Source organism: Pan paniscus, chromosome 2 (genome assembly GCF_029289425.2).
Source record: "Pan paniscus chromosome 2, NHGRI_mPanPan1-v2.0_pri, whole genome shotgun sequence".
Taxonomy (NCBI): domain Eukaryota; kingdom Metazoa; phylum Chordata; class Mammalia; order Primates; family Hominidae; genus Pan; species Pan paniscus.
The window spans coordinates 49,175,996-49,202,554 of record NC_085926.1 but is presented as its reverse complement, the minus strand read 5'-3'; the positions used below and the strand labels follow the sequence as shown (position 1 = coordinate 49,202,554).

The following is a 26,559-nucleotide window of genomic DNA, read 5'->3' as shown; positions in this document are numbered from 1 at the left end:
GGGTAGTTGCGGCAGTGGCTGTCTTAGTGACAGAGGCTATCAAAATAATACAAGGAAAGAATCTCACTGTCTGGACTACTCATGTAAATGGCATACTAGGTGTCAAAGGAAGTTTATCGCTATCAGACAACTGCCTACTTAGATACCAGGTGCTACTCCTTGAGGGAATGGTGCTTCAAATACATACATGCATAGCCCTCAACCCTGCCACCTTTCTCCCAGAGGATGGGGAACCAATCAAGTGTGACTGCCAACAAATTATAGTCCAGACTTATGCCGCTCAAGATGATATCTTAGAAGTCCCCTTAGCTAATCCTGACCTTAACCTATATACTGATGGAAGTTCATTTGTGGAGAATGGGATACGAAGGGCAGGTTATGCCATAGTTACTGATGTAACCATACTTGAAAGTAAGCCTCTTCCCCCAGGGACCAGCGCCCAGTTAGCAGAACTAGTGGCACTTACCAGAGCCTTAGAACTGGGAAAAAGAAAAAGAATAAATGTGTATACAGATAGCAAGTATGGTTATCTAATCCTACATGCCCATGCTGCAATATAGAAAGAAAGGGAGTTCCTAACCTCTGGGAAGAACCCCCATTAAATACCACAAGGAAATTATGGAGTTATTGCACACAGTGCAAAAACCCAAGGAGGTGGCAGTCTTACACTGCCAAAGCCATCAGAAAGGTGAGGGAGAAAAGGCAGAAGGAAACCGTCAGGCAGATGCTGAGGCCAAAATTGCTGCCAGGTGGAACCTCCCATTAGAAATACCTATGGAAGGATCCTTGGTATGGAACAACCCCCTCCAAGAGATTAAGCCCCAGTATTCCCCGACTGAAACAGAATGGGGACTTTCATGGGGGCATAGTTTTCTCCCCTCGGGGTGGTTAACAACAGAAGAAGGAAAGGTACTTATGCCTAAAGCCAGCCACCAGAAAATACTTAAAACGCTCCACCAAACTTTTCATATGGGTATTGAAAACACTCATCAAATGGCCAAATCCCTATCTACAGGGCCAAATCTCTTCCGGGCCATCCAACAGGTAGTCAAAGCCTGTGAGGTGTGCCAAAGGAAGAATCCTTTGGTCCATCGTAAGGTCCCTTTGGGGGAACAAAGAATAGGTCACTATCCTGGAGACGACTGGCAGTTAGACTTCACCCATATCCCTAAGTCAAAGGGATTTCAATACTTGTTGGTCTGTGTTGATACCTTTACAAATTGGATAGATGCTTTTCCCTGCAAGATAGAGAAGGCTCAGGAAGCGATTAAAGTCCTAATACATGAAATAATTTCTAGATTTGGGCTTCCCCAAAGCTTACAGAACAACAATGGTCCGGCTTTTTTTTTTTTTTGAGACGGAGTCTCACTCTGTCTCCCAGGCTGGAGTGCAGTAGCGTGATCTCGGCTCACTGCAAGCTCCGCCTCCCGGGTTCACGCCATTCTCCTGCCTCAGCCTCCCGAGTAGCTGGGACTATAGGTGCCCACCACCACGCCCGGCTAATTTTTTTCATTTTTAATAGAGACGGGGTTTCACCATGTTAGCCAGGATGGTCTCAATCTCCTGACCTCGTGATCTGCCCGCCTCGGTCTCCCAAAGTGCTGGGATTACAGGCATAAGCCACACACCCGGCCAATGGTCAGGCTTTTAAAGCCATGATAACTCAGGGAATTTCGAGGGCACTAGGGATACAATATCACCTTCACTGTGCCTGGAGGCCACAATCCTCAGGGAAGGTCGAGAAAGCAAATGAAACACTCAAAAATCACTTAAGGAAACTAACACAAGAAACTCATCTCCCAGGCCTAGTCTTTTGCCCATGGCCTTGTTGAGAATCTGAAATTCTCCTCACAATATGGGGCTCAGTCCATATGAAATGCTGTATGGACAACCTTTTATCACAAATGACCTCCTACTTGATCAGGAAACAGCCAACTTGGTCAAAGACATAACTTCTTTGGCAAAATATCAATGAAACCTTAAAAACCTACCTGAAGGATGTCACAGAGAAAAGGGAACAGAGTTGTTTCAACCAGGAGATCTAGTGTTGGTCAAATCTCTCCCATCTACCTCTCCATCTATGGATTCTTTGTAGGAAGGACCATACTCGGTAATCCTTCCTACCCCCACTGCAGTTAAGGTGGCAGGAGTGGAATCTTGGATTCACTACAATCAAGTTAAATTTTGGACGCCCCCTGCGGAACCTGCAGGACCGTCAGTTCAGGAGTCCCAAGATCAGCCAGACCAGCCTCAATAAACTTGCGAACCATTGGAGGACTTGCATCTCCTATTTTGAAAGGAAATATCCCAGACTAAAAAGGCTCCTACCACTGATCCTGAGGAAAAACCCTTTCCTCCTTAAAAAAGATAAGTGAAAACCTACATAATCTTTAATACCTCTCCTTGCCCCTTTAATGGAATCCTTTTACTATTTCATAATATTATTAAGCAGCATACTAACCATACTCTTTACAATAGGACTACATACTGTAGCTCCTGCTGGGATGCAAATCCTAATCACATCAACCTTTTTTCTATCTTCCTTCCTTCTGACAGCAATTTACTCCCACCTTTAACTCAGACTGGATAAAATGATCTCGTGTTCCAGAGCACCCTCCTTACCTTCCTATTTACTCTTTGCCTATCTATCCCTCCTGCTTCCTTGGACACCTCATACAATTGCCCCTCCCCTTCCCCTAGCTCCTAATTACCTGTATAAGACTCTCAACTTAACCCACTCTCTGTTAAACCAGTCCAATCCTTCCCTGGCAAATGACTGTTGGCTTTGTAGCTCTCTATCCGTCAGCGCAGAGCCATACAACTAATACCCCTACTTATAGGGTTAGGAACAGCTACGGCTACAGGAACCAGAATAGCCAGTTTATCTACTTCATTATGCTACTACCACAGACTCTCAAAGGATTTCTCAGACAGTTTGCAAGAAATGACGAAATCTATCCTTACTCTACAATCCCAAATAGACTCTTTGGCATCACTAACTCTCCAAAACTGCTGAGACCTAGACCTCCTCACTGCTGAGAAAGGAGGACTCTGCACCTTCTTAGGGTAAGAGTGCTGTTTTTACACTAACCAGTCAGCGATAGTACAAGATGCCACCCGGCGTTTACAGGAAAAGGCTTCTGAAATCAGACAGTGCCTTTCAAACTCTTATACCAGCCTCTGGAGTTGGGCGACAAGGCTTCTCCCCTTTCTAGGCCTCCTGACAGCCATCTTGCTATTACTCGCCTTTGGGCCCTGTGTTTTAACATCCTTGTCAAATTTGTTTCCTCTAGTATCGAGGCCATCAGTCTATAGATGGTCTCACAAATGGAACCCCAAATGAGCTCAACTAATAACTTCTACCAAGGACCCCTGGATTGACCCACTGGCCCTTTGGCTGGCCTAGAGAGTTCCCCTCTGGAGGACACTACCACAGCAGGGCCCCTTCTTCGCCCCTAACCAGCAGGAAGTAGCTATAGCGGTCATCACCCAATTCCCAACAGCAGTTGGGGTGTCCTGTTTAGAGGGGGGATTGAGAGGTGAATCCAGCTGGACTTCCTGGGTCAAGTGGGGACTTGGAGAACTTTTCTGCCTAGCTAGAGGATTGTAAATGCACCAATCAGCGCTCTGTGTCTAGCTAAAGGATTGTAAATGCACCATCAGCACTCTGTAAAAAACGCACCAATCAGCACTATGTGTATAGCTAAAGGATTGTAAATGCACTAATCAGCACTCTGTAAAAATGCACCAATCAGTGCTCTGTGTCTAGCTAAAGGATTGTAAACGCACCAATCAGCACTCTGTAAAAATACACCAATCAGCGCTCTGTGTCTAGCTAAAGGATTGTAAATGCACCAATCAGCACTCTGTAAAAACGCAGCAGTCAGCACTCTGTGTCTAGCTAAAGGATTGTAAATGCACCAATCAGCACTCTGTAAAATGGCCCAATCAGCACTCGTAAAATGGGCCAATCAGCTCACTGTAAAATGGACCAATCAGCAGGATGTGGGCAGGGCCAAATTATGGAATAAAAGCTGGCCACTGGAGCCAGCAGTGGCAACCCGTTCGGGTCCCCTTCCACACTGTGGAAGATTTGTTCTTTTGCTGCTGCTCACTCTTTGGGTCCACACCACCTTTTATTTTTTATTTTTTGACGGAGTCTTGAACTGTCGCCCAGGCTGGAGTACAGTGGCACTATCTCAGCTCACTGCAAGCTCTGCCTTCCAGGTTCATGCCATTCTCCTGCCTCAGCCTCCCGAGTAGCTGGAACTACAGGTGCCCACCACCACGCCCGGCTAATTTTTTGTATTTTTAGTAGAGATGGGGTTTCACTGTGTCAGCCGTATAGTCTTGATCTCCTGACCTCATGATCCGCCCACCTCAGCCTCCCAAAGTGCTGGGATTACAGTCATGAGCCACCATGGCTGGCTGGGTCTGCACCACCTTTAAGAGCTGTGACACTCGCCACAAAGATCCATGGCTTCACTCCTGAAGTCAGCAAGACCACAAATCCACTGGAAGGAAGAAACTCCAGACACATCTGAACATCTGAAGGAACAAACTCCGGACACACCATCTTTAAGAGCTGTAACACTCACCACTAAGGTCTGCGGCTTCATTCCTGAAGTCAGCGAGACCAAGAACCTGCTGGAAGGAATAAATTCTGGACACAAATCTACTGCGGCACTACCAGCTGTGGTGGGGGACAGGCATTGTACACGGATGAGGGAATTGCCTGAGCCGGAAATGCCCCAGTTTGGAACGGGGCCCGGGACGGGACCCTCATGGCATTTCCCGAATTTAAAAGGAAAAGGCTCAAATGTAACTATAATATTTCCCTGTTGATCTGTGGGGTGTATCCTAACAGAGAACTGCCAAGCCTCTATATCACCCTCTTGTCTAGCTTGCTGAATTCCTGACTGAATAGAACTGAGAGCGGTTGCTCAAGGTGCTGCTCAGTCACTGGGGCAACCACTTTTCACCCAGTGTCCTCCAGAAAAGAAAGATCTGGAGGCTCAGGCCACTCTTTTTCTTCAAAATAAGGAGGGGGTGCAGAAGGGTAGGGATGAAACTCTTCCTCCTTTGCCACTTTAGCTTTAGCTGGCAAGCAAACCTGCTCCATTACCTCTTCTATTACTTTGTTATACTTTCCTTCCTCCTCATCATTAGTATGAAAGGTTCCAAGGTGGAACAAACCAGAGCCCACACTTGTCACATTGTTACCCTGATGCTTCCGAGCTCCCCTTCTTACTCACCACAGGGATTGCTTAAGAGTACTCAGGTGTCCTCCAGCTTAGCTCTACGTTTTCCAACCATTGCTCTGGTGACCCTTTGGCCAGGGTTCGAGCCCCACGTATGGGCACCACTTGCTGAGACGAGCTCGGTTGTGGAGACCCTAACCCAGCGGCACTAGAAGAATTAAAGACACACACACAGAAATATAGAGTGTGGAAAGGGAAATCAGGGGACTCACAGCCTTCAGAGCTGACAGCCCCGAACAGAGTTTGACCCACATATTTATTGACAGCAAGCCAGTGATAAGCATTATTTCTATAGATTATATATTAACTAAAAGTATTCCTTACGGGAAACAAAGGGATGGGCCAAAACAAACGGATGGACTCTGGCTAGTTATCTGCAGCAGGAACATGTCCTTAAGGCACAAATCATTCAAGCTATTGGTTGTGGTTTAGGATTGCCTTTAAGCAGTTTTCTGCCCTGGGTGGGTGAGGTGTTCCTTGCCCTCATTCCAGTAAACCCACCACCTTCAGCGTGGGCGTCAAGGCCATCATGAACATGTCACACTGCTGTGGAGATTTTGTTTTTGGCCAGTTTTGAGGCCCGTTTATGGCCAGACTTGGGGGCCTGTTCCCAACAATGGGGTTTCACCATGTTGGCCAGGCTGGTCTCAAACTCCTGACCTCAAGTGATCCATCCGCCTCAGCCTTGCAAAGTGCTGGGATTACAAGCATGAGCCTCTTATTTTTTATTTATTCATTTTTTGAGACAGGATCTTGCTCTGTCACCCAGGCTGGAATTCAATGGCATGATCCCATCTCACTGCAACCTCTGCTCAGATGATCCTCCCAACTCAGCCTCCCTAGTAGGCATGCATCACCACGCCCAGCTAATTTTTTTATTTTTTGTAGAGACAGGGTTTTGTCCTTGTAAGGTACATGGATGTGCTTTACTCAAAGAATAGGCCGAGGCAGATATCCAGGCCTGCATGACTCAGCAAGTTTGGTATGCAAGCACATAACTCCACTTGTTATATAACCTGTTTGTGTAAGTTCATACTTGGCTCTATGCCACTATTGTCTGAAAAAGGTATAACTGCAGCCAGGAGCAGTGGCTCACGTCTATAATCCCAGCACTTTGAGAGGCCAAGGTGGGCGGATCATAAGGTCAGGAGTTTGAAATCAGCCTAGCCAACATGGTGAAATCCCATCTCTACTAAAAATACAAAAATTAGCCGGGTGTGGTGGCACGTGCTTGTAATCCCTGCTACTTGGGAGTCTGAGGCAAGAGAATCACTAGAACCCAGAAGGCAGAGGCTGCAGTGAGCCAAGATTGCATCCACTGCACTCCAGCCTGGGCGACAGAGCAAGACTATCTCAAAAAAAAAAAAAAAAAGGTATTAACTGTCCTGCTGACACTGTACAGGGGTCTCTTGGGGGCTTGGCTTGGCTCAGCTCAACATGGCTTGACATGGTGGGCATGCTGGCACCCAGAGAAAGAGAGAGAGAGAGCCGGAGCTGTCCTTCTTTGCAGACGGAGAGGTGGGAACCAGGATACACCTCAGCTTGCTTGTGCCCAGAGAAAGGGTTAAGCTGCTGACCCTGAAGGGAAGGGAGAGCCAGCTGCGCAGCTGCTCATGGGGGCAGCCAGCTCAAGCAGCCAAGACAGGGCGGAGAGTGTGAGAGTAAGCTGCTAATAAGAAAGCCAGTGTGAGAGTAAGCTGCTAATGAGAAAGCTGCAGAATAAAACCATATTCATCTGCCTACAGACCCCCAAATGTTCTTTCTGCTTATCCACCCACTTCCCTTGGACTTCAGCATGGGCTGGACCCAGACCCGGGAACTGACAGTCATGTTGCCCAGGCTGGTCTCTATTACCATCTGAGCTCTGCCTTCTGTCAGATCAGTGCCAGTATTAGATTCTAACAGGAGCACAAACCCTATTGTGAAATGCACATGCAAGGGATCTAGGTTGTGCACTCCTTATGAGAATCTGATGCCTGATGATCTGTCACTGTCTCCCATCACCCCCAAATGGGACCGTCTAGTTGCAGGAAAGCAAACTCAGGGCTCCCACTAATTCTACATCACAGTGAACTGTACAATTTTTTTTTTTTTTATACTTTAAGTTCTAGGGTACATGTGCACAACGTGCAGGTTTATTACTTAGGTATACATGTGCCATGTTGGTTTGCTGCACCCATCAACTCCTCATTTACATTAGGTATTTCTCCTAATGCTATCCCTCCCCCAGCCCCCCAGCCCCCCACCCCCCAACCAGCCCTGGTGTGTGATGTTCCCCATCCTGTGTCCATGTGTTCTCATTGTTCAACTCCCACTTGAGTGAGAACATGCGCTGTCTGGTTTTCTGTCCTTGTGATAGTTTGCTTAGAATGATGGTTTCCATCTTTATCCATGTCCCTGAAAAGGACATGAACTCATTCTTTTTTATGGCTGCATAGTATTCCATGGTGTATATGTGCCACATTTTCTTAATCCAGTCTCTCATTGATAAACATTTGGGTTAGTTCCAAGTCTTCGCTATTGTTAACAGTGCCATAATAAATATACATGTGCATGTGTCTTTATCAGAGAATGATTTATAATCCTTTAGGTATATGCCCAGTAATGGGATTGCTGAGTCAAATGGTATTTCTATTCCAGATCCTTGAGGAATTGCCACACTGTCTTCCACAATGGTTGAACTAATGTACACTCCCACCAACAGTGTAAAAGTGTTCCTATTTCTCCACATCCTCTCCAGCATCTGTTGTTTCCTGACTTTTTAATGATCGCCATTCTAACTGGCGTGAGATGGTATCTCATTGTGGTTTTTGACTTGCATTTCTCTGATGACAAGTGATGATGAGCATTTCTGCATATGTCTATTGGTTGCATAAATGTCTTATTTTGAGAAGTGTCTGTTCATATTCTTTGCCCACTTTTTGATGGGGTTTTTTTTCTTGTGAATTTGTTTAATTTCTTTGTAAATTCTGGATATTAGCCCTTTATCAGATGTGTAGATTGCAAAAATTTTCTCCCATTCCGTAGGGTGCCTGTTCACTCTGATGATAATTTCTTTTGCTGTGCATAGCTCTTTAGTTTAGTTAGATCCCATTTGTCTATTTTGGCTTTTGTTGCCATTGCTTTTGGTGTTTTAGTCATGAAGTCTTTGCCCATGCCTATGTCCTGAATGGTATTGCCTAGGTTTCCTTCTAGGGTTTTTATGGTGTTAGGCCTTACATTTAAGCAATTCTCGTGCCTCAGCCTCCCGGGTAGCTGGGCTTACAGGAGCCCACCACCACACCCGGCTAATTTTTGTATTTTTTGGTAAAGACAAGGTTTCGCCATGTTGGCCAGGCTGGTCTCAAACTCCTGACCTCAAGCAATATGCCTGCCTCGGCCTCCCAAAGTGCTGGGATTACAGGTGTGAGCCACTGTGCCTGACCATAATTATTCCATTATATATTACAATGTAATAATAGAAACAAAGTGCATGATAAATCTAATGCACTTGAATCATTCTGAAACAATTTCTCCATATCCTGGTCTGTGGAAAAATTGTCTTCCACAAACTGGTCCCTGTTACCAAAAAGGTTAGGGACTGCTGCATTAAAACACATACACAAATCATTCCTTTATCAAATGTTAAATTCAAAGCAATTAGATAACATATAAGTACATATTGTGAGCCAAAGAAACCTTTATAATATTAATACTACTTGTTTCTATTTTGATATAAACATTATTATTAAAACAGAAAGAGACTCTAATAGTTCAGGATAGAGAAGGGTGATTATTTTTACTCAGAAATGAAACCAGCCCTAGTCCCATAGACAGTTGTTTTTGGATAAATGTAGAAATTGACCCTTCTCCTGTTAAAGCTTGAAACTTGCATTTGTTTATCTGAGTTCCTTCCTCAGGAAAGGACCTTCAGGCCTCTCAAAAAAGTATCAAATAACTGAAACTCACCAGATCACTGCACTAGATGCCTCCTTGCCCCTCCCTAGTTCTTGTTTTCTTACAAATTGTTACATTTCCTCCCTGCTAAATAAACCCTTAATTTTAGTCAGGGAGATGGATTTGAGGCTAAGCTCCCATCTCCTTGGCTGTAGCACCCAATTAAAGCCTTCTTCCTTGGTAATACTCCTCATCTCAGTGATTGGCTTTCTGTGTGGCGAGCAGCAGGACCTAGACTGAACCCCTGGTGTTTTAGTAACAGAAACATTCCCTGAGATAAACTAAGTAATGGGTTACAAACATATAATATGGGTAACACCATCATTGCTCAAAATAGTTCTCTATGATTTTCCTCTTGGGCCAAACAGAATAATTAGCTAGGCTTGGTAGGCTGGGAACAGTTTTGTGAGCCTACTGAAATTATGTAGGATTTATATTTTAAAACTATGAAGGCCAGGCATGGTGTCACGCCTGTAATGCCAGCATTTTGGGAGGCGGAGGCGGTTGGATTACCTGAGGTCAGGAGTCCCAAGACCAGCCTGGCCAACATAGTGAAACCCCGTCTTTACAAAAAAACAAAAATTAGCTGGGCATGGTGGCGCATGCCTGTAATCCCAGCTACTGGGGGCGCTAAGGCAGGAGGATTGCTTGAACCTGGGAGGCAGAGGTTGCAGTGAGCCGAGATCGTGCCACTAAACTCCAGCCTGGGCAACAGAGTGAGACTCCATCTCAAAAAAAAAAAAAAAAAAAGAGAGAGAGAAGGCAAAAGCTTCATGACATTGGATTTGGCAATCTTGGATATGATACTGAAGGAACAAGCAGCAACAAAAACAAAAAAGTCCAACAGAGGAATTGGACTTAATGAAGATTTGCTGGGCATGGTGTCTCATGCCTGTAATCCCAGCACTTTGGGAGGCTGAGGCGGGCAGATCACCTGAGGTCAGTTGTTTGAGATCAGACTTTCCAACATGGTGAAACCCTGTGTCTACTAAAAATACAAATATTAGCTGGGCGTGGTGGCGGGCACCTGTAATCCCAGCTACTTGGGAAGCTGAGGTGAGATAATTGCTTGAACCCAGGAGGTGAAGGTTGCAGTGAGCTGAGACCACGCCATTGCACACCAGCCTGGGCAACAAGAGTGAAACTCTGTCTCAAAAAAAAAAAAATATATATATATATATATACACACACACACACATATATATATATGATCTAGAAATAAAGATAGTTTTTCACTACTCCCTATCAACTGTAAGCATTTTTTTCTTTTTGAGAAATTAAAAAAAACAGTGCTCTAGGTTTCTGATCAATTGATAACTTCAGGAAGGTGTTAAAGAGGAAAGAAACTATCCAGTGATAAGAGCATATAATAAGCAATTACAAATCCCTTAAATATACCCTACTTCTCAGGCATACTCACTAAGTTAGCAGTGGCAAGCTTATTGCAGGATGGTAGACACCAATGTAAGTACCTTAGTGGAGTAGTTGAGAGGACAATACCTCAATGAGCCTTGTCAATACCTAGAGTGCCTCTTAATCTCCACAGTACCCATAAACTGCACTGTACAACTGAACATATATCTGAACATCATCTCGATTTTGCTCCTTGCTATTTCAGTAGCAGTTGCCGCAACTGGACTGAGTGTCCAGATGTTGGACCTTCTCTGACACTAACAGGCCCAATGCTAGATACAAAGTCATTCCTCAGTTAACACACAGAGCTGGATTCATACCACTTTTGTAATGGACAGAATAAAAAAAGCACAAGAAGATGCAGCAGATACAGAAGAGAGGAAGAGAAGAAGAGTCTGTATGAGGTACCTCTGAGAGGTGACAGCGTGCTGGCAGCCCTCGCTTGCTCTCGGCGCTTCCTTGGCCTTGGCGTCCACTCTGGCCATGCTTGAGGAGCCCTTCAGCCTGTCGCTGAACTATGGGAGCCCCTCTCTGGGCTAGCCGAGGTCAGAGCCAGCTCCCTCTGCTTGCAGGGAGGTGTGATGGAGAGGCACGGGCAGGAACCAGGGCTGCATGTGCACTTGCGGGCCAGCTCGAGTTCCAGGTGGGCATGGGCTTGGCAGGCCCTGCACTCAGAGCAGCCACACTGTGCCCAGGCAGTGAGGGGCCTAGCACCTGGGCCAGCAGCTGTGGAGGTTGCACCGGGTCCTCCAGCAGTGCCGGCCCACCATGGGCTCCTACGTGGCCCCAGCCTCCCTGACTAGCACTGCCCCCTGCTCCATGGTGCCCGGTCCCATCGACCACCCAAGGGCTGAGGAGTGTGGGCACATGGTGTGGGACTGGCAGGCAGCTACGCCTGCGGCCCCAGTGCAGGATCCACTAGGTGAAGCCAGCTGGGCTCCTGAGTCTAGTGGGGACTTGGAGAAACTTTATGTCTAGCTAAAGGATTGTAGATACACCAATCAGCACTCTGTGTCTAGCTCAAGGTTTGTAAATGCACCAGTCAGCACTCTGTATCAGCTAATCTGGTGGGGACTTGGAGAACCTTTATGTCTAGCTAAAGAATTGTAAATACAACAATCAGCACTCTGTGTCTAGCTCAAGGTTTGTAAATGCACCAATCAGTGCTCTGTGTCTAGCTAATCTAGTGGGGACTTGGAGAACCTTTATGTCTAGCTAAGCGATTGTAAATACAACAATCAGCACTCTGTGTCTAGCTCAAGGTTTGCAAACACGCCAATCAGCACCCTGTGTCTAGCTCAAGGTTTGTAAATGCACCAATCAGTGCTCTGTGGGGACTTGGAGAACTTTTGTGTCTAGCTCAGGGATTGTGAACACACCAATCAGCACCCTGTCAAAACAGACCAATCAGCTCTCTGTAAAACAGACTGATCAGCTCTCTGTAAAATGGACCAATCAGCAGGATGTGGGTGGGGCCAGATAAGGGAATAAAAGGAGGATGCCTGAGCCAGCAGTGGCAACCCGCTCCGGTCCTCTTCCACACTGTGGAAGATTTGTTCTTTCACTCTTTGCAATAAATCTTGCTCCTGCTCAATCTTTGGGTCCACACTGCCTTTATGAGCTGTTAACACTCACCGCAAAGGTCTGCAGCTTCACTCCTGAGCCAGCAAGACCCCAAACCCACCAGAAGGAAGAAACTCCGAACACATCCAAACATCAGAAGGAACAAACTCCGGACATGCCGCTTTTAAGAACTGTAACACTCACCGCAAGGGTCTTTGGCCTCATTCTTGAAGTCAGTGAAACCAAGAACCCACCAATTCTGGACACACTTCCATTATTATAACCTGATGGGAAGGGAACCCTCTTTTTTTTTTTTTTTTTTTTTTTTGAGATTGAGTCTCACTCTGTTGCCCAGGCTAGAGTGCAGTGGCCCAATCTCGGCCCACCACAAGCTCCGTCTCCCAGGTTCAAGCAGTTCTCCTGCCTCAGCCTCCCCAGTAGCTGAGATTACAGGTGCACACCACCTTGCCTGGCTAATCTTTGTATTTTTTTTAGTGGAGATGTGGTTTTGCCACGTTGGCCAAGCTAGTCGTGAACTCCTGACCTCAGGTGATCCACCCACCTGGGCCTCTCAAAGTGCTGGGATTATAGGCGTGAGCTACCATGCCTGACCAGGAACCCTTTTTCTATGAAATCAATGAAACTAGAAAATCCTTTTTTTTTTTTTTGAGACGGAGTCTCGCTCTGTCACCCAGGCTGGAGTGCAGTGGCACAATCTCGGCTCACTGCAAGCTCCACCTCCCAGGTTCACGCCATTCTCCTACCTCAGCCTCCTGAGTAGCTGGGACTATAGGCACCCGCCACCACGCCCGGCTAAATTTTTTTGTAGTTTTAGTAGAGACGGGGTTTCACCGTGTTAGCCAGGATGGTCCCGATCTCCTGACCTTGTGATCTGCCCACCTTGGCCTCCCAAAGTGCTGGGATTACAGGTGTGAGCCATCATGCCCGGCCAGAAAATCCTCTTAAGGATCAGACAATATAACCAGAAAACTTACCCAGAGCCTGAAGGAATACTGAGCATCTCTTTGATATTCCAGACATTAAAATTCATTTCTTATAGTTATACCTATTAGAAAGAATAAATGAATATTAAGAAAGTTAACAGTATAATTTTTTCCAAAGATTACTAGTGACTATTATATGTACACGAAGACATTCCAGCAGCTATATTCCCATCCAATTAGTGAAAATTTCTGTTTTTTTTTTTTGAGACGGAGTTTTGCTCTTGTCACCCAGTCTGGAGTGCCGTGGCTCGATCTCGGCTCACTGCAACCTTTGCCTCCTAGGTTCAAGCAATTCTCCTGAGTAGCTGGGATTACAAGCACCCGCCACCACACCTGGCTAATTTTTGTATCACGCCACTGTCTCAAAAAAAATAAGTAAATAAATAGAAACACAAAACCATTTATATTTGCACCCCCAAAAAAGAAATACTTAGGTATAACTGTGAAAAAATATATACAATATCTATATGAGGAAAACTACAAAACTCTGATGACAGAAATCAAATTAGAACTAAATGGAAGCCGGGCGCAGTGGCTCACGCCTGTAATCCCAGCACTTTGGGAGGCCGAGGAGGGAGGATCACTAGGTCAGGAGATCAAGACCATTGTGGCTAACAGGGTGAAACCCCGTCTCTACTAAAAAATACAAAAAATTAGCCAGGCGTGGTGGTGGGTGCCTGTAGTCCCACCTACTCAGGAGGCCGGGGCAGGAGAATGGCATGAACACAAGAGGTGGCGCTTGCAGCGAGCCGAGATTGCGCCACTGCACTCCAGCCTGGGCAACAGAGCGAGACCCCAGCTCAAAAAAAAAAAAAAAAAAAACTAAATGGAGAGGCCAGGAGCAGTGGCTCACATCTGTAATCCCAGCACTTTGGGAGACCGAGGCGGGTGGATCACTAGGTCAGGAGATCCAGACCATCCTGGCTAACACGGTGAAACCCTGTCTCTACTAAAAATACAAAAATTACCTGGGTGTGGTGGGACGTGCCTGTAGTCCCAGCTATTTGGGAGGCTGAGGCAGAAGAATTGCTTGAACCCAGGAGGCAGAGGTTGCAGTGAGCCAAGGTCACACCACTGCACTCCAGCCTGGGGCGACAGAGTGAGACCCCATCTCAAAAAAAAAAAAAAAAGCCGGGTGCAGTGGCTCACGCCTGTAATCCCTGCACTTTGGGAAGCAGAGGCAGGTGGATCATTTGAGGTCAGGAGTTTGAGAACAGCCTGGCCAACATGAAGAAACCCTGTCTCTACTAAAAATACAAAAAAATTAGCTGGGCGTGGTGGCGGGTGCCTGTAATCCCAGCTACTCAGGAGGCTGAGGAGGAGAATCACTGGAACCGGGGAGGCAGAGGTTGCAGTGAGCCAAGATCGTGCCACTGCACTCCAGCCTGGGCGATCAAGTGAGACTCCGCCTCAAAAAAAAAAAATTAGCGGGGTGTGGTGGCACAAGCCTATAGTCCCACCTACTTGGGAGGCTGAGATGGGAGGATCACTTGAGCCCAAGAGGTCAAGGCTGTAGTGAGCTAAGATTGTGCCGCTATACTCCAGCTTGGGCGACAGAGAAAAAAAAATCTCAAAAAATTATCTCTCAAACTATGTCAAAAAATTAAAAATAAAAAATTTAAATAAATAAACAAGCTAGGCATGGCAACATACACCTGTAGTCTCAGCTACTTGGGAGGCTGAGGCGGCAGGATCACTTGAGCCCAGGAATTCAAGGCTTCAGTAAACTGTGATCCCACCACTGCACTCCAGCCCAGGCAACAAAGCAAGATCCTGTCTCTTAAAAAAAAAAAAAAAACGAAAGAAAGAGGCTGGGTGCGGTGGCTCATGCCTGTAATCCCAGCACTTTGGGAGGCCAAGGCAGGTGGATTACGAGGTCAGGAGATCGAGACTATCCTGGTTAACACGGTGAAACCCTGTCTCTACTAAAACAATATAAAAAATTAGCCGGGCATGGTGGCGGGCTCCTGTAGTCCCAGATACTTGGGAGGCTGAGGCAGGAGAATGGCGTGAACCCGGGAGGCAGGGCTTGCAGTGAGCCGAGATCACACCACTGCACTCCAGCCTGGGCGACAGTGCAAGACTCCTTCTCAAAAAAAAAAAGACATGTCATTTGCTTTTTGCGAATACATATAAACCTCAAAATACCTTATACTCATGGAATTAGAAATACAAGCCTTTTTTTTTTTTTTTTAGATGAAGTCCCACTCTGTCACGCAGGCTGGAATGCAGTGGTGTTATCTTAGCTAACTGCAACCGCTGCCTCCCGGGCTCAAGCTATTCTCCTGCCTCAGCCTCCTGAGTAGCCGCAATTACAGGCATGTGCTGTCACTCCTGGCTAATTTTTTTTTTTTTTTTTTTTTTTTTAAGTAGAGACAGGGTCTCACCATGTTGACCAGGCTGGGCCGAACTCCTGACCTCAAGTGATCCACCTGCCTTGGCCTCCCAAAGTGCTGGGATTACAGGCGTAAGCCACTGTGCCCAGCCAGAAATGCAAGCATTTAAAAGGCCCTTATAGTTCCAGGTATGTGACAGTGTGCCAGCATCAAAGGGGTGAGTCTAAGGAGGTCCTGTATGACTAGAAGGTAAAAAAGGTAGTCTCTCTCAGTCTACATGACCAAACTCCCCCCTTAATGTTGAGAATGAAACCAGCAACTCCAGTTAACTGGATTAAACAGGAGAGATTCAATATATGTGTGGTAGAAGATGAAGTAACATTCTTCCTTTTGATTAGTTATCCTGCCTTTACTTGTGCAGCATGTCTGTGTTTACCACATGGTTTACCCAAGCCTGAGATGTCCATCTTCCCAGAATTCAACCAGAAGAAAGATGTCCTACAAAGGTCAGGAAGCTGTCAGTTATATTCAGTCATGACTGTTCAACCCCTACCACACAAGAGGTCTTTAGATCATCCAATTTTATACTTTCTATGAAGTATGGAGTTTTCCAATGGTTTACATAAAAAGTACACTGTTCCTTGCTCTTGAGTGGATCAAGCCCCATGTACCCTCTCTGTTGGTGGTGGATTTTGAGATGTCGATGTTTAGATTTACAAAGGTTGCAACTCTGGACAGCATAAGTGGGGAAAACAGAATAGGAGCAAAGTAAGCAAGTTCTTTGTTAGCTGAATAAAGATAAAAAAAACACATAGAGGTGATTATGGATCAAATTAGCAAAATATGGCTAAGGGTGATTTCTCAGGATGGAAAGCAAACTCTCTTCCCTCAGGCATTAGGTCTCTGACCTTGAGTCCTAGGGCAGCAGTTCCCAACCTTTTTGGCACCAGGGACAAGTTTTGTGGAAGACAATTTTTCCATGGACATTGGTTGCGGGTGGGGTTGGGGATGGTTTCAAAATGAAATTGTTCCACCTCAGATCATCAGGCATTAGAGTCTCATAAGGAGTGCACAACCTAGATCCCTTGCATGTGCAGTTCACAATAGGGTTCATGCACACTCCTATGAGAATCTAATGCTGCCACTGACCTGACAGGAGATAGAGCTCAGGCTGGCCCACTGCTCACCTCCTGCTGTGTGGCCTGGTTCCTAACAAGCCATGGACTGACTGGTACTGGTCCGGGGCGTGGGTGTTGGAGACCCCTGTTCTAGGGAACTAAATTGCATTGTCATGGAGGTCTGCTTATTCCACAGTGGCAGAAAGAAATAATTGTATGCAGAGCAAGAACACACAGAAAAGCATGTTTCCCTTAAGAGATACAAGTTATTGCTAAACCCAAACTGATTTAGAAATATTATATGTAGAAATTTGGCCAGGCACAGTGGCTCACACCTGTAATCCCAGCACTTTGGGAGGCCGAGGCGGGCGGATCACAAGGTCAGGAGATCGAGACCATCCTGGCTAACGTGGTGAAACCCCGTCTCTACTAAAAATACAAAAATTAGCCAGGCGTGGTGGCAGGCGCCTGTAGTCCCAGCTACTCAGGAGGCTGAGGCAGGAGAATGGCATGAACCCACGAAGCGGAGCTTGCAGTGAACCGCGATCGCACCACTGCACTGCACCATGGGTGACAGAGCGAGACTCCATCTCAAAAAAAAAAAAAAAAAGAAATATTATATGTAGAAATTAATAAAGGAATCATGAGGACTATTTTTATTTAAGGAAAAGGCTAGAAATTTTTAAACGTTTACAAGGGCTGAAAAACAGACATTTCTTTAAAAACAATCACAATTTTGAATAGTGGCAGACTAAGGTATGCTACAAATTATATTGCAGAATACCTGGTTAATATTCCAGTATTAAATCGGTAGCATCTAAAATATGCAGCATGAGTTACAAGGACTAAAACTCACCAGATCACACCTGTAATCCCAGCACTTTGGGAGGCCGAGGTGGGCAGATCACAAGGTCAAAAGATTGAGACCCTCCAGGCCAACATGGTGAAATCCTGTCTCTACTAAAAATACAAAAATTAGCTGGGCGTGGTGGCATGCACCTGTAGTCCCAGCTACTCGGGAGGCTGAGGCAGGAGAATCCCTTGAACCTGGGAGGCAGAGTTTGCAGTGAGCCGAGATCACACCATTGCACTCCCACCTAGAGACAGAGCGAGACTCCGTCTCAAAAAAAAAAAAAAAAAAAAGACCTCACCAGAAAGAAAAAAATGCTCTGAGAACACAGGGCTGGCTGATGCATGATCTAGTTTCAACATGAAACAAGGTAATAATATAACCGGTCATCAAGTAACAAACTAAAGCAGATGAGCTTGGCTTTTCCTATCCACTTTCATCTGTCCACCTGTATTCCACACATTTTTTGTCAGAGGCATTTTTTTTTTTTTTTTTTTTTTTGAGACAGAGTCTTGCTCTGTCACCCAGGCTGGAGTGCAATGGCACAATCTCGGCTCACTGCAACATTTGCCTCCTGGGTTCAAGCAATTCTCCTGCCTCAGCCTCCCAAGTAGTTGGGATTACAGGCATCTGCCACCACACCTAGCTAATTTTTGTATTTTTAGTAGAGACAGGGTTTCACCATGTTGGCCAGGCTGGTCTTGAACTTCTGGGTCTTGAACTTCTGACCTCAGGTGATCCACCTGCCTTGGCCTCCCAAAGTGCTGAGATGACAGGTGTGTGCCACTGCATCCAGCCTGTCAGAGGCATTTGAACCAGAGCAACTCTATCTTGAGTAGGGGCTAGGTAAAACGAAGCTGGGACCTGAGCTGCATTCTCAGGAGGTTAGGCATTCTTAGTCACAGGATGAGATAGGTCAGCAATGATACAGGTCACAAAGGCCCTGCTCATCACAAAAAATGCAAGAAAGTAGCTGTTCAAAACCCGCCAAATCCAAGATGGCAATTAAAGTGACCTCTGCGCCGGGTGCAGTGGTCATGCCTGTAATCCCAGCACTTTGGGAGGCCGAGGTGGGTGGATCACTTGAGGTCAGGAGTTCGAGACCAGCCTGGCCAACATGGTGAAACCCCATCTCTATTAAAAATACAAAAATGGCCGGGAGCGGTGGCTCACGCCTGTAATCCCAGAACTTTGGGAGGCCGAGGTGGGCGGATCACGAGGTCAAGAGTTCAAGACCAGCCTCACCAATATGGTGAAACCCCATCTCTACTAAAAATACAAAAATTGCTGGGCGCAGGGGCTCATGCCTGTAATCCCAGCACTTTGGGAGGCCGAGGCGGGTGGATCATGAGGTCAGGAGATCGAGACCATCCTGGCTAACATGGTGAAACCCCATCTCTACTAAAAATACAAAAAAATTAGCCGGGCATGGTGGCGGGCGCCTGTAGTCCCACCTACTCGGGAGGCTGAGGCAGGAGAATGGCGCGAACCCAGGAAGCGGAGCTTGCAGTGAGCCGAGATCGCGCCACTGCACTCCAGCCTGGAAGACAGAGCGAGACCCCGTCTCACCAAAAAAAAAAAAAAAAAATTGCCCAGGTGCGGTGGCTCACTCCTATAATCCCAGCTACTCAGGAGGCTGAGGCAGAAGAAAAGCTTGAACCAGGAGGTGGAGGTTGCAATGAGCTGAGATTGTGCCACTGTACTCCACACTCCAGCCTGGGTAACAGAGCAAACTCTGTCTCAAAAAAAAAAAAAAAAAAAAATTACGGCCAGGCATAGTGGTTCACGCTGTAATCGCAGCACTCGAGGTCAGCAATTCGAGACCAGCCTGGTCAACATGGTGGAACCCCATCTCTACTAAAAATATACAAAAATTCACCGGGCGTGTTGGTACACGCCTGTAATCTCAGCTCCTCAGGAGGCTGAGGTAGGAGAATCGCTTGAAACCAGAAGGCAGAGGTTGCAGTGAGCAGAGATTGTACCACGGCACTCCAGCCTGGGTGACAGCGTCTCAAAAAAAAAAAAAGTGACCTCTGGTCGTCCTCACCACATATCATAGCTAATTATAACGCATTAGCATGCTAAAAAGACACTCCAACCAGCGCTATGACAGTTTACAAATGCCACGGCAATATCCAGAAGTTACCCTATATGATCTAAAAGGAAGAGGAAACCTGTTCTTGGAAATCTCCACCTCTTTCCCAGAAAATTGATGAATAATCCACCCCTTGTTTAGCATATGATCAAGAAATAACCATAAAAATAGCCAACCAGCCGCTTTTGGGACTGCTCTATTGAGTAGTCATTCCTTTCGTTCTTTACTTTTTTTTTTTTTTTGAGACAGAGTCTTGCTCTGTTGCCCAGGCTGGAGTGCAGTGGCACGATCTCGGCTCACTGCAACCTCCGCCTTCCGGGTTCAAGTGATTCTCCTGCCTCAGCCTCCTAAGTAGCTGGGACTACAGGCACCTGCCACGACGCCCGACTAATTTTTTGTATTTTTTTTTAGTAGACATGGGGTTTCACCATATTGGCCAGGCTGATCTTCAACTCCTGACCTTGTGATCTGCCCACATCAGCCTCCCAAAGTGCTGGGATTACAGGCGTGAGCCACCACGCCCGGCCCAGTTCTTTACTTTCTTGATAAACTTGCTTTCACTCTACTCTGTAGACTTGCTCCAAATTTTCTTGTGAGACATCCAAGAACCCCTTCTTGGAGTCTGGACTGGGACCCCTTTCTGGTAACATCTTCCCCAACAAAGCATCATTTCATCTGCCTTACTTTCCTCCATAAGCTCTCAGAAAAAGCCCCTTTCAGATTACAGCTCCTCATCACCAAAATTCTTTCAGAAGCAAAGTATAAAATTTTGGGGGGATCCCTTCACATAAGTAGTAATCATTAACTTCAGTTAAGGGAACTACAGTTGTCCCTCTGCATATGTGGGGGATTGGTTCCAGGACACAGCCCGACCCCAACAATATACCAAAATCCACACACACTCAAGTCCAGAAGCCAGCCCTGCAGAACTAGTATATATGGAAAAACTGGCCCTCCATATATGCAGCTTTCACATGCTGAACCCACGTGGCTGAATGCTATGTTTTAAATGTCCCCTCCAAAAACTTATGTTGAAATTTAATTACCATTGTGATAGTATTAAGAGGTAGGACTGTTAAGAGGTGATTAGGCCATGAGGACTCCAGCCTCATGAATAGATTAATGTAAGTGGGTAAACCGGAGTGCATTCAGAAGTGAGTTCATTATCACTAGAGTGGGTTGTTATAAAAGTGAGCTCCAGATACTGGTACCTTGATATTGAACTTTCTAGCCTCAAAAACTGTGAGAAATAAATTTATTTAAATCACCTAGCTGTGGTATTCAGTTATAGCAACACAAAACGGACTAAGACAATGTTCAAAGCCAAGATCCTCATAACTTCCCCTGAACACTCTCCTCCTGTGGTCTTCCCATTTTATTTAAGGACACTTCCATCTTCCAGGTGCTCAGGCCAAAATCTAAGTCCTCCTCAATTCCCTTTTCTTAGTCTCACATCCAATCTGTCAGCAAATACTATACTAATTCCTCCAAAATATATCTAGAATTTGACCACTCCTCACTCCCTCCTTTCTGGCAACTGGAGGTTGCCAGATAAAATAGAATACCAAGTAAAATTTGAATTTCCCAATGTTACATGAGACATACAAAAAATATTGTTTACCTTAAATTCAAATTTAACTGGGTGTCCTGTATTTTTATTTGCTAAATGCGGCAACCCTACTCCACTGCCACCAGCCTGGATTATTGCAATGGCCTCCTAACCACTCTCCCTGATTTCACCCTTGTCCCACTCCAGTCTCTTCCCTACAAAGCAGCCAGAGTTACAGTAACCCTAAGTCAGATCACATAGTCCTTCTGCTCAAATCCTCCACTGCTCTTACCCTACAGAAAATAAAAGCCAGAATTATCTATGATTACCTACAGGGGCATCTGTAATCTCCCCATAGCCCTCCACCATTCCCATCTATACCCTGTTGCATGCCTCTTATGGGGCTCCTCACTGTTGTTTTCCCTTGCTGGGCACAAGCAGTTTCATGTCGCTTTTGCGTGCTGCACCCTTATTTTGGTGCACTCCTCCCTCAGATATCAGCATGACAGACAACTCTATCTCCTTCAAATTACTTATTCAAACTTGTAACCTCTAGGCCAGGAGTGGTAGCTCACACCTGTAATCCTAGCACTTCGCGAGGCTGAGGCAGGAGAATTGTCTGAGCTCTGGAGTTCAAGACCCACCTGGGCAACATGGTGAAACCCCATCTCTACTAAAAAAAAATACAAAAAATTAGCTGGACATGGTAGTCCACACCTGTAGTTCCAGCTACTTGGGAGGCTGAGGCAGGAGAATCGCTTGAACCCAGGAGGCGGAGGTTGCAGTGAGCCAAGACTGCTCCATCGTACTCCAGCCTGGGTGAGAGAGCGAGACTCTATCTGAAAAAAATAAAAATAATTGGCTGGGTGCGGTGGTTCATGCCTGTAATCCCAGCACTTTGGGAGGCCGAGGTGGGCAGATCACGAGGTCAGGAGATCGAGACCATCCTGGCTAACACGGTGAAACCCCATCTCTACTAAAAATATGAAACACACACACACACACACACACACACACATACACACACAAAATTAGCCGGGCATGGTGTCAGGCGCCTGTGGTCCCAGCTACTCAGGAGGCTGAGGCAGGAGAATGGCGCGAACCCAGGAGGTGGAGCTTGCAGTGAGCAGAGATCGCGCCACTGCACTCTAGCCTGGGCGACAGAGCAAGACTCTTCTCAAAAAAAAAAAAAAAATTAAAAAGAAGTAACCTCTTGACAATCACTATGGCTCTCCCCTGCTTTTTTCTCTGCAACACATCATCATTCTAATACACTATTACACTATTCTAATAGTGTAATACTACATCATTCTAATGTAACACTACATCATTCTAATACACTATTAACTTGTCTTTTCTGTCTCTACAGATATCCATGTTTACTAGAATGTAATATTAAGCTCTTTTGAGGACAATAATTTTTTCTTTATTTACTACTACAGCCCTAGAACCTAAAAATCATTCCTGGAACATAATAGGAGCTCTGAAAACATTTCTTGTTTAATGAGTTAAAAACTTAGGAACTAAATTACAACTAGATTTTGTGGAGCAAAATATGCCAAATAGTCACAAATTTAAAATATATGGTTTTCTTTCCTTTTGAACTGGGGCTTCACTCTATTAACCAGGTTGGAGTGCAATGTTGCGATCTTGGCTCACTACAACCTCCACCTACCAGGCTCAAGCAATCTTCCCAACTCAGACTCCTGAGTAGCTTGGACCACAGGTGAACGCCATCATACCTGGCTAATTTTTTGTATTTTTAGTAGAGACAGAGGTTTACCATGTTGCTCAGGCAGGTCTCACGCTCCTGAGCTCAAGTGATTCACCCGCCTCGGCCTCCCAAAGTGCTGTGATTTACAGGCGTGAGCCACCACACCCAGCCCAATTTTTTTGGGGATGCAGTCTCGCTTTGTCGACCAGCCTGGAGTGGAGTGGCGCGATCTTGGCTCACTGCAACCTCCATCTCCCAGGTTCAAGTGATTCTCCTGCCTCAGCCTCCCGAGTAGCTGGGATTACAGGCGTGTGCTACCACACCTGGCTAATTTTTGTATTTTTAGTAGAGACAGGGTTTCACCATGTTGGCCAGACTGGTCTTGAACTTCTGGGTCTTGAACTTCTGACCTCAGGTGATCCACCCGCCTTGGCCTCCCAAAGTGCTGGGATTACAGGCATGAGCCACCGCGCACAGCCAACTCGGCCCAATTTTTAAAAATTGTGGTAAATGGCCGGGCGCGGTGGCTCATGCCTGTAATCCCAGCACTTTGGGAGGCTGAGAAAGGCGGATCACGAGGTCAGGAGATCGAGACCATCCTGGCTAACACGGTGAAACCCCGTTTCTACTAAAAATACAAAAAATTAACCGGGTGTGGTGGCGGGTGCCTGTGGTCCCAGCTACTTGGGAGGCTGAGGCAGGAGAATGGCGTGAACCTGGGAGGCGGAGCTTGCAGTGAGCAGAGATCGTGCCACTGCACTCCAGCCTGGGCAACAAAGCGAGACTCCGTCTCAAAAAAAAAAAAAAAAAAAAAAAAAAAAAAAAACTGTGGTAAGTACACCCTTATTCTCAATATGTCTAAGAACCAGCTGGGGCTTGATGTACTCAAACTCAGGTTCATCTCTCTTTTGTACATGTATTTATCTCCATGCTACCTGTATAGGCTTTTAAATTCCCAGAGGATGGAAATCCCATCTCTCTAAAGCTCTCCTTGAAGATGCTAGTACAGCACTAGTAAGGAAGAGGTATTCGTTCTAAGGTGGAACACGGTCATTCCAAGGTAAATGAAAACTGAAATGCACAGATTAAAAACTTTCACCTCTCACTCTCTTTCCTATTAAAGGAAGCATAAAAGGGGAGAAAAAGTTGAGTGCATGCAAGGAATGGAACTATATACAAGGGAAGGGCCCTGGCAGGGTGGGTACACAAGGGAGGAACACGTGAGGGGGAGAGGGCCGCCCCGAGTGGCATGGACTACCTCATCTGACCACCGTCGTCAACTCTACTGCGACAATCTTTTTTCTTTTCTTTCTTTCTTTCTTTTTTTTTTTTTTTTTTTTTTTGAGACCGAGTCTCACTCTGTCGCCCAGGCTGGAGTGCAGTGGCGCGATCTCAGCTCACTGCCACCTCCGCCTCCCAGGTTCTAGTGATTCTCCTGCCTCAGCCTCCCAAGTAGCTGGGATTACAGGCATGCGCCACCACGCCCGGCTAATTTTTGTATTTTTAGTAGAGACGGGGTTTCGCCATGTTGGCCAGGCTGGTCTCGAGCTCCTGACCTCAGGAGATCCGCCTGCCTCAGCCTCCCAAAGTGTGGCGTGAGCCACCGCAGCCGGCCTACTGCGAGACTCTTGAGGCTGCGATGTGAGGCCCTCCAGGTGCCCCTCCCGTTCCTCCACTGCAGAAAGTTCTAGCAGAAAAAATCAGGTCTCTTACTCAGACTTCAGGCCCCCTGTGGCCACAGGCCCGCCTCAAACACTAATGGCCGGCCGCCTCTCTCATTTTCCGCCTCTTCTCCACCTGGAGACACGCTCTGAGCTCCTAGACTAAATCCTCTGATGTCTTTCCAGAGGCCTCACAGGGTTTTCCCTACTCATAATCAAAGAGAAATCCCAGCGGGCTTCTCTTCTCTGGGTCTCCGCTCACTCTGGCTCCCGGGGCGTACCCGGTCTCACTCCTCAACTCCAGGCGGGGATCTGGGATAGGAGGTCGCGGACCCCTGCGAATCGGATGAAAACTGCTCTCCAAGAATAAGCGCGGAAGTGAAGCCTCCTTCAAGAGCCAGAGCGGCCATCGCCATAGGGAAAGAAAGGGCAGGGGAGGGACTACAAGACCAACGTCCCGGGAAAGCCCGGGAGGACCGCTGGTATCCTGAACCCAGACCCACGGCCCCATCCGGCTCCTCAGCCCCTCCCCCCGCCTTCCCCCAACCCACCCTGCCCAAAGCCCTCCTGTCCCCACCTCTGGCTGCTGGCACGCGCCCGACCTGGGGCTGCCCTGACGTGGCTTCGAGGTGGCCGCGTCCCGCTGCCTCTGCCACGGCACGCGCGGCCCCGCCCCCAGGTCCTCTTCTGACCAATAGGGATTCCGTCCCGTCCCAGGGCCCCGCCCCGCCACGACAGGCAGCTAACGGTTTTAACTGTCCTAACGGCAACACGCGCGGCCCCGCCCCCAGGGTCTCCTCTGACCAACTGGGATTCCGTCCAGTCCCCAGGGCCCCGCCCTCCCCGCGACAGGCAGCTAACGGTTTTAACCGTACTAATGGTCTCAACCGCGCTGATTGTGGGCCCCGCCAAGCTGCCTGCCTGGCGCCACACCGCTGCACGCCACACCCAGCCCACGTGCAGCCCATGCAACGTTCCCTCACACCCCCACACTCACGCCGGAATGGCCACCCTCGGCCCACCTGGCATGCAGATCTACTCACTTGTCGCTCGACCTACACTCCACTGTGTATGACCAGAACAAGGAGGCCCTGGTCCCCAGGAATGGCAAGGCGCCACCTGTGAGGACAGCATGTGGGGTGGACCTGGTGGCCAGGGGCCAGAGCACGGATGATGCTTGGGTGGTCTGAGCAAGGGCAGGACAGGCGGAGCAGCTGGCACGAGAGGCGCTGTGGGCAGATGGGGACATCGAACCGGGCCCCTGGAGGAAAGAGAAAGGAGGCAAGAAATCTTCTGAGGTTTCTGGCCTGCTGGATGCTGGAGTGGCCTGAGGGCAGGGACAGTGCGGGTAGGCAGGAAGGATCTATGTAACTCTGCCTCTGGTGCTTATAGATGACTTAGAAAGCAAAAAACATGCTTGAGACCAGCCTGGGCAGCATGGCGAAACCCCAGCTCTACAAAAAATTAGTACAGCGTGGTAACACATGCCTGTGGTCCCAGCTACTCAGAGGCTGAGGCGGGAGGATCGTTTGAACCTGGGAGGTAGAGGTTGCAGTGAGCCGAGATCGCGTCACTACACTCCAGCCTGGGCGACAGAATGAGACCCTGTCTCAAAAAACAAACAAAAACAGGATGCAATCACCAATGGAGTATAAATGGAAAGGAGATTGGATTCAGCCCCAGGACACACCAGTTTAGAGGACTTTGGAGATGAAGGAAAAGCAGCCAAGGAGTTGGAGCAAGCCTGGTCAGGAGACGGGGAAAGACACCAGGAGAATGAGGCATTCTGGAAGGCACTTGGAACTGCTTCAAAGAGGAGGCAGAGATCAGCTATGACAAATGCTGCGGATGTGTTCAGGGAAGATTAGTTAGAATTAACTTTGAATGACCTTGGTAGGAGCAGTTAGTGATGTAGTGAGGATGAAAACCTGATTTGTGTATGGATTCAAAAAATCAAGAGGAGAGATTTGGCATATCCATACAATGGACAACTACTAAGCAATAAAAAGGAATGAACAATGGATACAACAACATGAATAAATTTCAAAATAATTACGCT

The 26,559-nt window shown here is 47.0% G+C and overlaps 1 protein-coding gene across 17 annotated transcripts in view; it reads right to left on the bottom strand.

The window, feature by feature from the left end:
• IHO1 (interactor of HORMAD1 1) overlaps positions 1-26,559 on the bottom strand; it is a 78,632-nt gene that overhangs the window by 45,914 nt on the left and 6,159 nt on the right. For 2 of the 17 annotated variants that reach the window (XR_010111432.1, XM_034956450.3), the window contains exons 1-2: positions 25,078-25,238; positions 13,169-13,239 (exon numbers count right to left, since the gene is read on the bottom strand). Coding sequence is in view for 15 of the 17 variants with exons in the window: in XM_034956450.3 (XP_034812341.1) it covers positions 13,169-13,224 (56 nt within the window). In the remaining 2 variants the exon portion in view is untranslated. Of the gene's footprint in view, positions 1-13,168; positions 13,240-17,487; positions 20,407-24,552; positions 25,239-25,543; positions 25,776-26,559 lie in introns of those variants that run through there. The other 15 variants (XM_055109954.2, XM_055109956.2, XM_063602353.1 and 12 more) reach the window with 12 other exon arrangements.